The sequence below is a fragment of the Amia ocellicauda genome, chromosome 5 (genome assembly GCF_036373705.1).
Source record: "Amia ocellicauda isolate fAmiCal2 chromosome 5, fAmiCal2.hap1, whole genome shotgun sequence".
Classification (NCBI taxonomy): Eukaryota; Metazoa; Chordata; class Actinopteri; order Amiiformes; family Amiidae; genus Amia; species Amia ocellicauda.
The window spans coordinates 35641483-35653738 of NC_089854.1; the positions used below are offsets into that span (position 1 = coordinate 35641483).

The 12256-nt window shown below is 41.5% G+C and overlaps 1 protein-coding gene across 5 annotated transcripts in view; it reads right to left on the bottom strand.

Annotated features, from left to right (window-relative positions):
* The window catches only part of flncb (filamin C, gamma b (actin binding protein 280)), a 60800-nt gene that overhangs the window by 9625 nt on the left and 38919 nt on the right, over nt 1–12256 (bottom strand). For 3 of the 5 annotated variants that reach the window (XM_066704963.1, XM_066704958.1, XM_066704961.1), the window contains 13 exons: nt 11548–12145; nt 10617–10790; nt 8936–9098; nt 8509–8669; nt 7990–8157; nt 7765–7888; nt 7007–7163; nt 3855–4044; nt 3635–3658; nt 3264–3511; nt 2597–2692; nt 1348–1447; nt 38–178 (listed from right to left, as the gene is read on the bottom strand). In XM_066704963.1, the coding sequence (XP_066561060.1) occupies nt 38–178; nt 1348–1447; nt 2597–2692; nt 3264–3511; nt 3635–3658; nt 3855–4044; nt 7007–7163; nt 7765–7888; nt 7990–8157; nt 8509–8669; nt 8936–9098; nt 10617–10790; nt 11548–12145 (2344 nt within the window). The remainder of the gene's footprint in view (nt 1–37; nt 179–1347; nt 1448–2596; nt 2693–3263; nt 3512–3634; nt 3659–3854; nt 4045–7006; nt 7164–7764; nt 7889–7989; nt 8158–8508; nt 8670–8935; nt 9099–10616; nt 10791–11547; nt 12146–12256) is intronic. The other 2 variants (XM_066704960.1, XM_066704962.1) reach the window with 1 other exon arrangement.

The window sequence follows — 12256 nt, forward strand, 5'->3', positions numbered from 1 at the left end:
CCATTTAAAAAGCCTCTGATCGATGGGGATTGTTTACCTGGTATATGGTTTCCGTCGTATTTAATGTCCATCTCATGCAGACCTTTCTCTGTTGGTGCATATTTAACCGTGACTGTGCCGTCCTTGTTATCAGTTATATCAGGACGGGCAGTCTTGCCAGAGGGCATCCGAACTTCACCTAGAATGACACGAAAAGAAAGAAGAACAACAGGGTTATGTCAGTTCTGTATGCCTTTTATTCTTTCTCCTATACTATTATTATTATTATTTCATGTAAAGTGTGAAGGTCCAATATGTAGCTGTGCTAATAACTATACTGGGATTTTGTATTTCCTGTTTGTGATTCATAAGGGGAAATGGTACATACAGAAGGGGGCAGGTTGAAAGAGGATGCTGGGACAGGAAGTGCATTCGAGAGAAGAGTGATTTAATGTGCATTTCGAGTTATGTAAGGGATGCTCTGAAATTCGGCCTGTGAGGTTAGACTGTAATTCTGTAGAAACAAGTCAAGAGGATGAACAGTGGTGGTTTCACTCATTACCCAGCAGTGCTTAACCATGTGAAAAAGCACATAATAGAATTCAACTTGGATATCAGAAAAATATATAAAATTAAACAAAAGTGTCTACAAAGCTACGCATAATTTGTGCTTCGCTGAAATCCATCAGGGTGTGAAATGAAAACCTCACACTCACTCATTCTTGCCGTTTTTAAACGATGTGATGTTGCAACAGCAGTGGCCAGGATACTGTTTCCCAGCTTTTTTTCAATTGTGAAATTTTAAACATGCTCCCCCCAGTTCTTATTTACATACTCATCTGTGGCTGAAACAGCAAACGGTAAAACAAACCTTTCGCAAAAGTCGTTGGCAACACTGTGCTGGTTTAATATGATTCTCCTTGACTTCAAGATCATGATCAGACTTTATTACATCTGCCTTTGTGAGCTTAAGAGTTTGCTTTGGCTTAAAAAACTAAAATATATTAAAACAATAAATAACAAAAAGCAGAGCTGACTTTTCAATTAGGAACTAATTGTTATTAATATTATGTAATTAGAACGCTGAATGTGACACCACAAACTTCTGATTTACTTTGTGGAGCCGACATGGAAACAAAATGTAAGTCCGCCGAGAGCTAACTTTGTTGTGTGTCTCGTATATCAGCGATGTTGTGTGCCAAGAGCTACAATAGCTGAGCCTTGTTTTTAAGTAGAGGCTGTTAAATGTCATGTGTGTGTTGAGGTTTGGACTCTGGCATTTTGTCAGTCCGATGCTCTCATGAGCTTATGTCTTTCCTGTAGGGTCGTGGCCATAGGAATGAATGTGACCTGTTTCTGAGCGCTCACCTGTTATCTCTCCTTTCTGCACTGTGAAAGGAATCACCAGGTTGAAGGGTCTGAGAATCGGCTCGATCCCGTCAGCAGGAGCAATGGGCTCTTCTGTGGCCTGAGGGAAGGAATCAGAACCGTCAAGGGAAGTAAAAGCAACTGAGCTGGAAACGTGTGGACAGAAAGCAGAGAGGACGGTTGAAAATGAGAAAAGACATCGGAGCTGATGTTTTAGGAGCTCCGGGTGAAAAGTACAGGAGACATTTCGGGAGAGCTGAGCCCGACTCAGAAGACAGAAGAAATGCTGCAAAAGAAACTGGACGCACTGTCCAATGAATCATGCACAGATTCAGAATGAAGGGAACAATAAATGTATTGGGGACATTGGGACAACAGCTTATCAGATATCTGTTAATTGCAAAGGAGAGCTACATTCTCCAAATTGTAACAGATCAGGGTTTTGTAAAGAGACTCTTAAACAACAGCAGTTACGTATGTGGTCTGCGAAGATAAATTTAAGAGCTCAACTATATGTTGCTATCTGTATCATTAACAAAAATGTTTTAGTATTAAAACTGTAATTACGAATAGAGCACGATCCTTATCACTAATATAATTTATACACAAAACCAGTTGATGTGCTCTTCATGTTAACTAGAGCCACTTAACAAACAGCCTTATCAGATATCTGCTTAGACTGGGGGTTATGGGGTTATGGAGATGATAAAGGGGCAAAGGACAATGTTGTACACTGAACCGTGAAACATCAAATGAGAGAATGAGGGAATGAGTGAGTGAATGAAAGGAGGGGGAAACTGTGTTAAGGGAACAAAATATCTTGACAGATATACCCTCTATGATGGCCTTACACTCGCCTTTATTATTTATTAAAAAAATGTCAGACATGCAAATTTAACAAGAACTTCCAAGCATTAAAGGTGAATTTTGATAAAATTCCTAATTTTATGCAAAGCCATTAAGTGTTATCCTTTCAGCAGATAAATGTTGGCAGTTCTTTCTCTGCAGTTATTTTCTGTGACAACAAACTGTCTACTGTTAAAAACTCCTGTCAATCTGATGATGAGTTATAAAACTTTCAATGAAAGTCAGTTGTGGTAGATATATCAGCTGGTAAAGATCTTTTTAATGTTGTGTCTATTTAAAAAAAAAGTTTTGTTTTGTTACTTTTGTGCTGCCCTGTTCAAGAAGAAGAGAGGGTATTTCTCAAATGGGACTGAGATGCCTGTAGGTCACTGTAATTTTATACCCAGTGTGTCGGATAGCCAGTGTGGTAGGGTGCGTAGGGCTGGTGTAACTGCAGCGTGTCACAAGGCTCTTCAATTATGGGAATGGTATCACACGCCTAGCGGAAGGTAAGTTACACATTCAGGGAGAAAAAAAGTATATATTATGTTATCAAGCAAAAAAACATCACACAGGATTCAAATATTTATAAAGGGTAAACTTTCAATAAGCTTATCTCACAGCCAACGAATTCCCCCTGTAAACTCTCTCTAAATATATACTATATGTGGGGATTAATAACATTTACAGAATTTATATTTTATCACATGTTGTTTTAACATTTGATTGGGTCCAGCCTTCAGTCAGGCTTGAAACACCGGCACAGCCTCGGCATTAAACAGATGGCTGAAAGACCTGAAAGACCAAACATGTAAGCGTAGACCATCTTTATCACAGAGTGCAATGACACATCATCAACTCACTTCTTCATCAACTTCCTCTACTAGTACTACCCCTGAAAAGACACCACTGACTCCACAGAGACTTGATTAACAAACAAAGGACCTCTCGCTGGTCACACACATATACTATACTTTTAATTTCAAATAAAGGTTTCAGTGCAGCTCATTGACCCTGGAGCCGATTCAGGGAAAGATATTAAGATTAAGATAGTGAACACTAGAGCTTACCACGACGTGGAAGGGGCTGTTGGGAATATGCTCCCCTCCGAAGCGGATGGTAATGATGTATTTGCCTGGCTCTGGAGCTGTGTAATAAATGTCAAAGGTGCCGTCCGAGTTCTCCACCACGTCAACATCCAGCTCTGCTCCATCGGGGGTGGACACCTTGCAGGTCACTTTGCCCTTCCCAGCAGCCTTTGCGTCCACAGTGATAACCGTCTCCTCGCCGATCTGAATGGTGGGTCCGAGGCCTGTACCTATCGGGAAAGACATCAGAAGAGAGTCTGCTGCCTTGTCTGATAAGCTGAGCTACACGCGGCGCACTGGGGTGTTGGCATGTGAAGTCAATGAGGTAGAAGTAGAAAATTAAGATTGCTTACCTAAACCGTGTCCTCCAATAGAAACTGCAAAAAACACAAAAACAGTATCAATGTTACACTTTCATAATATAATATGGCATATCATATAATTATACGGATTTATTGAGCACCTTTAGCCAGAATTTACCTTAAAGCATTTTAAAAGAACAAACAGCAAATGCCAGCTGAGACAAAGATGTCTTAAACTGAGATTTACATTTCAAAATAGTTGCAGACTGACCTGTAACCAAGCACTTGCTGGCATCCCCAGTAGGCAGAGCGTGAATGCGGTATGGAGAGTATGGGATCTCATCTCCACCATACTTGATGGTAATGGTGTAGCGGCCTGTCATGTCTGGTACATAGGACACCGTGTAGGTCCCGTCTCCATTGTCACGGATATTGGCCTTCTTGGGTTTCCCTTCGGGGTCCTGTAAGGATACAAATATTTTTAAACGATTATACGTTTTTCATTTGCATATGTGTGATTGCTCATGTGTATTTATGGAATCTAGTGTTTTAATACAATGTCTATAACATTGCATAATTCACACCTCATGAGGAATATTCACTCAGTCCTGCCTCCCATTACGTTTAGCAGCAGTGTTATAAACACCAGTAATAAGACTGTTTATACACAAACAAAATATTCTCTTACAATACACTGTTGATTTACTCCACTGCTTTATAAACATATGGTGCTCCATGCACTTTGTTATAAAAAAATAAAATCTATTAGTAAAGAGCGGCTGCCATCATGAATTCTGAAAAAAATCATAGGGCTGGTCTTATCAAATGAGTTGTACTGAATTGTGACTGTAAAGCCCCTATGCCTGCCTTACTTTGTTCATTTCATAAACTGGATAAAAGTCCTCTGCTATTAAATATTATGCAGGTGTGTAGACTCCCAGCAACACAATCAATGGACGAGTCAAATGTCTGCACTTCTGCAAACAGAAACACTGTTTGTCTCCCTTCTTTTTAGTATTTAGGAGGTTAAAAATGAACATGTTTCAACTGCAGACTGGCTGGGGAGGAAACATGTTGGTTTATTTGTAATATTTGTTTATTTGTGACCTTCTAGATAATTAAAAGAACACCAGAGGGACCTAACAGTGCTACTGTTTTCTGTTTTCATTGGAATTAAAACCAGAATCCTGGGTGTATTATTCAAACTTCCTCATTATACCCCTGAATTTCTCCAGGGTGTTGAGCTGAAAGAAGACTGCTGTTGCTCAGGGCCCTCAAACATCTCAGGTTAATGCAATGTATTTGGCACATTGTTGACTAAAAGCCTTCAGAGTGACTCGGTGTTGGCACCACAGAAGAGCATTAAAATCGAATGTGTGAGATCGTGATTTAGGAACACAGGTACTGTGAAGTATGTCAGAAGAATGGCTTGTCAAGAGAAGGCATAATGAACGGTGGGCTGAAACCACCAGTTTTAAAGCTGAACTTAACCATGTCAAAGTCATTAAAATATTAGAGAATATGTAGTGTATTAGTCACAACTCGCTTACGTGTACGCAGTGTTAGTCAAGGAGTTCAAACTGCACTTTTACTGCTAAAGCTCATGGGGGGGTCAGTCCACAAACACTTGGTGAAGAGTATTACAAATACAATAACAATTACTAAAAACTTTGTAAAAAAAAAGAACACCCCTGATTAAATTAAGAAAATATGTTCATTTATAAGCTTCTTTACTACTTATATTTGGGGTGAAAACTTGCAATTTTACACCCAAAACCAAGTGGGCCTTCACTTCCGCAATTTTTTTTGGTGACATTCACTTCAAAGTTGACTTGTCTTCCATATTAAACATAACCGAAACAGGAGTCATTCTGGAACCTTCATACATTTGCAGTATATATGAATTATATGTAAACCTATTTATTCTTTTCTATCTATTAATTGTTTTATTATTAAAAAAAATGTTTCTGTTAAATAAACAATGCACAAATGATATCCTCTTTATGAGCATAGACATGTACGACACAAAGTCTAGACTACAACCCTGTCCCAGAGAAAGAGATTTGGTTTTAAATTGCAAGTTTTCTGTTGTTAAATCAGTGATGACCAACCAGTACTGTCCCAGAAGTGCTGCATAAAACCAGTCATTGTGTCTAACACTGAACCACACAGTCAAACTCAATATGACAGCTTAATAGCACAAATGCAAAACAAAATGTCTGTTTTCCATTTAAGAAGTTATCCTAGATCTGCATACAGATGTGTGTTATACACATGCTGCTTCATGGCTGCACACAAGAACTGGTATTGCTGCCACTTCACTATTCCAGTTGTATGCGGTTGACCACCACTGTCCACACAACAACAAAGTAACTGCTGGACATGGGAGACTGAAGACAGGATGAGGTGAAACTAGGGACTAATGGCATGAGCTGCTTACACAGCTTTTCTTAAGAGAAGGACAATGGATGGTTTTCTTTGGAATATGTTTCTCCCAAACCCTCCTCTTCCAGTCCTCCACAAAAATCGAGGCCTGCTGCTCGTGGCCCTTGGGGTCCTATGGGTAACAGGTAAATATGTTGCATTACCCTTCCTATTTAGGTCCAGGGTTGAAGGGAAGCCTTGGAGTTCACTCTGTAGTCTAAATTTACGTTTCGGGAACAGAGATGTGTGGTGATCCACTCAAATCGGATGGGTTACACTTATTGGTATGAGGAATGTAATGGTAGACACAAAAAAGCTCAGTGTAATAGAGATTATATATCAGGAAAAATTAGGATTCTCATTTTCTGTATCCCATTAGCTTTCTGCTCTACAAATTGAGTTGATACCTGTTTTAAATAATTGTGCACCTCAGGCCACAGGTGAAAAACAAATATTGAAACTGTGTTACAATCTGCCAAGCTTTACATTTGTAATCACCAGCAGAATGTATAAACTGCAGGCGAAACACAGTACAACATTTTAATAATCTGTTGACATAAGTGTGTGCATATTAAACTTTTAAAGCTGGACACACATTACTGTACTCACTATGCAAAACTGAATTAAAATTATTGAGTAATTTGCAGAAGTAAAATGTTGCACTCTCATTTGGATGCAGTCTGTTCTGCTTCTGCTTGCCAATAGAAATGCACGCCCGATGAAATTGTAATAATAATTTACTTGCTATGCACCAAATTCCTGTGAATAAAATGTCACCATTAACATACTCCTTCATTTTAACTGAGATGTCTAAACACATATCAACTGAATTGATATAGAAGATAAGTTTTGGAGGGGAAAAAAAGAAACAAATCTCAAGATGTGTAACAGCTGCTGGGTGTTGTCTTTATCGCACCCCATACTATGGAATTTTAAAGATTTTTTAAGACACACCGAAGTGGGGAATGTTGTTTATTTTTCTTATGGGATGTCACTTACTAGGATCTGCACAGTCAGAAGTCCTTCACCAGCATCCCGGGCATCAATGGTGAACTCCACAGGCAAACTGGCAGGTACTCCAGAGGCGTTGAGCCCTGGGCCACTGGCACGCACCTTACTGGCATCATGGGTAGGCAGAACCTTAATCTTAAATGGGCTACAGAAATAGCAAAGAATTACAAACTGCATAATAACATACCCATGGAGCAGCATGGTGAACATGAAGAAACTAAGATACACACACTCACAGTCACCGTCATGAAACATCTAGGGCAGTAGTTCTCGATCTGCTACTTTTTGTTCCAACTGACCTGTCAGTTACCTCAATGAAAGCTTCATTGAATTTGAATTTCTTTGGTTTGGCTCACAATATTTTGGAGAATTCAAGAGCTTGATATCATTTTAGATTTAACTTTAAATCCCCACTTGTTTAAAATAATTAATAAAGTCTGATTAGGTAATTAAACTAACACTAACATGTCATTGAGTTCCTCAGGACCAGGGCTGAGAACCGCTGATCTAGTGGTTCACTCCAGTAACACATAAACAAGAGGACTGCTACACAAACTCAACACTCCTATTGCATTTTTTACACATCCTAACTGTTTTACCCATCATCTTCACTGAGAGACAATGCCAAGCTGCGTTAATGCTGTTTGTCTTTTCTCAGGTGAAACTATATATGAATGACTGTTGGCCTCCAGGGCTTTATTGCCGCGATGCTGATTGACACACTGTTTCGCTGTGCTGGGTCTCACCTGCGAGGGACTTCCTGATCAGCGTATTTGACGGAGACAGTGTAAGGACCATCCATGGCGGGAGTGTAATTAACAGTGTGTGTACCGTCTCCATTGTCTTTGACATTAACAGGTTCTGCCACTCCTGCAAAAGCAGACACAAATAAAATACAAATGTTATCTCTATTCCAAACAATGGCTGGCTTTACACCGTCATAATGCACACTAGGGGCTTTTACTACTGACCTGCGGGCCCAAACAGCAGCACCTCCAGCGGGGCCAGGCCTGCCTTGCTGCTGTCCACAGTGAAGGTCTGTGGGATGTGGGCTCGCACCCCAGTCCCCAGTCCAGGGCCTGAGCACTTCACCTTGCTGGGGTCGACCACCTCCTTCACAGGCACCCGGAATGGGCTCCCTGCAAGACAAGCACAATGTCTTTGGCATGCATCCTCCACAAAGTCCACATAAAGGAAAAAGTGTGTGTGTTGCAGTGTTGCAGGCAAATATTGTGAACTGCAGCACCTCAAGGCTGTTGTGAATTAAAGGTCACATTGTTGTCTTTGGTTATTTTGTTTATTTCATGTTCATTGAAAGTGACTCACAGAACCTGTATGCAAAACACACTGCTTATTGAAAACTAATGAATGTATCCAAAATAATATCTGGGGAACAAATGATCCACTAGTCATACAGCATGTCCACTTCCGGCAAGAAAATATTTTTTAAGGTAGAAATGTTTCCCTCTCAAGAACGCAGGAAATGTTACCTGGAATAGGCCGTCCCCCAAAGGTAATGTTGACATCATAGTCTCCTGGTGTGAAGGGGATGTACTCCACACTGCAGCTGCCATCTTTGTTGTCTTTGCAGGACATCTTGGCCTCAGAAGGGCCCTCAATAGCCAGGCCTAAGCCCCCAGTCCCTGCACCCCTGACACATTGAACAGATAGCAGAACTGTTAATTTCCATTTCTCAAACGAACAAGCTTCTCAATTAAATTTTAGAGGGAAAACCAGGGGGGGGGAAGAGGGCAAACCCCATTTTGTATACTATGGATTTTTGAGTCACACAAACTCTCCTATTGATCAAATATATTTAAGACAATATGGTTTATTCACAATCTTTTTTGTTAGTTTTTTTGTTTTCACTTTTATCTCCTTAAAATGTTCCAGGCCTGCATTCTACACAATGCGTACCTCGTCTCCACAGTGAAGCGATTGGGCTTGTTGACAAGGCCTCCCTCGAGGCCAGGCCCATAGGCTCTAACACGGGTAGGGTCGCAGCCCTCAGTGACCGCCACTCTGAAAGGGCTCTTGGGAACGGCCACATCATCGTACAGGACTTCGATCAGGTGCATACCTTAGGACAGGGCAAGACAAACACCTTTAACAATCAGGAACTGCATATTGCTGTCAATTGTTGATTGACGTTGCTACTGCCGCAAATGGAGGGGTATTAATAGTCTCTTCAAGCTCTCAACTGAATGGCCACCAACATCAGCTGCTTTGTGTAATTATCTATTTATATCAGCAAGGTTCCAGTTCTTTAGCAATTACTCCAAAACATATTTTTGTCAGATCATCAGCACAGCATAACAGAAATCCCTGTCAGTGTTGCAGCATCTGTTCTGATGTGCTGGCTATTTATAGTCTCTCCCCAATGAGAAACTGTAACTACGCTGGTCTCTTACATTGCATGTCCCTATATGGAGGCCTTAATGCTCCAATCGTACTAATATTTGTCATGATATTGTAATCTGACATGCCAAAGTTATTTCACTACTAAGATGGAAACCAGAACTTAAATACCCATGGGATGCTTTTTTTTTTAATTAAAACTTACAAACAGCTAACAAACATAATCATAAAATGTCTTTACAGCTTTCTTAAAATTCAGACTTTGCCTGCTCCTATCCATGATAATATCATGGAAAAGTGCTGTAATCAGTGTTTTGTTGCTGACCAGTTTTTCTGCACAAGTTTTGGTAAGCCTCCAGCTGCCGAGCACAGGGAAAACACAGCTTTCCTACACAGCAGATGTGCGGGGCCTGAAATTTCAGCCTCACCCTTGTGAGGCAACTCACTTTCAGGAAAATGTGTAGGAAGAAAGAAATCTAATATATTAGACATAGTTTTAATTAATAGCAAAAGAGCTGTGTATTACAGAGAGCATTGTCTTTGACTAACAAGGCAAGTCCAAATTATTCCTAATTAGTGGGGACAGAAAGTACAATGCAGAATTTCTTAAACATCCCCACAAGACATAACAAATTAACCTCAAAGTAAATCTATCATATCATTTAATTCTTCACTGTGACAAAGGCAGAACAAATCTGTAAAAACAGACCACAGTTTTCTCCTGTTTCAGATTAATTAAAATAATATAATACAGAAAGAAAGTCTACAGTCAGTTCTAGAAGTTCTGGATGTTCTTTTGGGGGGGCATGTCCTAATGTTGCTAAACCACTGGGCACAGGGTTCAGGGCTGGGACACTCTCTCCTGTTTCCAGAATTATCTCTCTATTGTTCCCTGTCCATGCTGTGTGACAGCTAACAGGTGTGTGCCTCTTGCGGAGAAACCCAGAGCCAACATACAGATAGATCAAAAGAAATGTCAATGCATATCTCTCACATAGGCCAACATGTCACTGGAGCAGCCAGCCAAAGGCCTGCCAAACACTGGCCAGTAGAATGGGGGGTCTGTGGATCTGTGCATCAAATCTGTCACATACTCAGCAATGCATCCATTCCTGAATAAGTGAAAGTGTGTTTTCAAGCCTTGGGGGGGTGGGGTGGGGGGGTAAGGCAGTCTGTACAAGTAAGAAAGGTGGAAAGTCAGGAAGTGGTCTCGTTGTCTTATTGGTTGCCTGCCTCTTACCGTCTTCGTAGGCTGTGTACTCCACCCTGTAAGTGCCGTCCGCCTTATCAGTGATGTAGGCATCTGTTTTGGCTCCCGAAGGGTTAACAATCCTGGCTTTCACATGAGTGCCCCCAGTCTTGTTTTGTGCCCGTGCGTCTACAGTGAAGTGGGTGGTCACTTCACGAAGGACCCCTGCAAAACACAGGCAAGTCAGTTGTTGAAGCTCCTTGTGTTGTTACTGGTGAACAAGAAGTCAGATCTGCACCAAGCGGCAAGCTGAAGTGGGATTCCCATCAATACGGTCTACTACACTTATGAATGAAAACACACATGCAGGTATGAACATCTAGTGTAGTTTTCATCACAGCTATAATAATACACGGATGGAAACTAGGCCTCATTTGAGCAAACAGCCCTGAACTATAGCCAGTGTCCTCCATCTTACTGGTATGAATTTCCCCAAGATGACAGACAAGCCCATTTAAGGCGACAGAATAACATCAGAGGATTGTTTTCTCCCCACAGGGATCCTTTAATCAATTTAAGACTTGTGCGTTCTTGAGATGAATAACACATGCTTTAAATTAACATGACACACTTCATATGATTCACTTAAACCTATTTTTAAAAAATTGTTGCTAATGAAGCTTTATTTAATTTAACGCTGAGAAGACAATCAATAACGACCTACCCAAAGAGTATTCCAGTGTGAAGCAATAAAAACTCATCATACCACATCAGGCCAAGCTACAAGTAGTTCCCTGTCTCCATAAAGAGTTGTGTTTTCTGATTGCCTTGACGCTCCTCCTGAGATCTCATTAAAAACAAGTTGTTTCTGCTACTTGAAACAGTACTACTGCTGCTAACCAATGATAGATCATGTACTGCTGATGACCAATGAGAGAACATGGATTAATCTAGCAGTTGACCAGTTCAAAGAATCTCTTACCTCTTGGCTCCACTCCTGGCCCGTACACTTTCACCCCACTGGTGTCCACTGCTGGATCCACCTGGACACGGGCTGGGAACTTGGGCACCGAGTGTCCTCCGTACTTGATGGTGATGGTGTACATGCCGTGGAAAGGTGGGATGTAGGTAATGGAGTATGTGCCATCGCTGTTGTTCTGGATGTGCACCTCTGCCTTGGCCCCGGAGTCTGAGATGATCTCAATGGTCAGCTCAGCGTCTCCGGCCTTGGAGCAGTCCACCGTGAAGGACCCGGCCTCGTTGACCTTGCCCCGCTCCAGGCCCGGCCCACTGGCTGTCACTTTGCTGGGGTCGAAGACTGGCTTGATGGCAGCTTTGAAAGGAGAGCCGGGGATGTGCGCCTCGGCGAACAGGATGTTGATGGAGTACTCGCCCGGCTCGGTGGGCAGGTAGGACACAGAGCAGGAGCCGTCGCCGTTGTCCTGGCACTCGATCTTCGCCTCACAGGGGCCTTCCACTGTGAGCCCGAGCCCCCCAGTGCCGGCACCTTTAGTGTCAATGGCAAAGGGAGCTGGTTTGCCCACTATACCACCCTTCAGACCAGGCCCGTAAGCACGCACCTGAAAAACAATATATTTATTCAATATCAATTCTGTTGTATCTCTGCTGGTTTAGAGTCTAAATTCAGTGATTTTACATTAAAGTAAAGAAAAAGAAAAAGGAAAAACCTT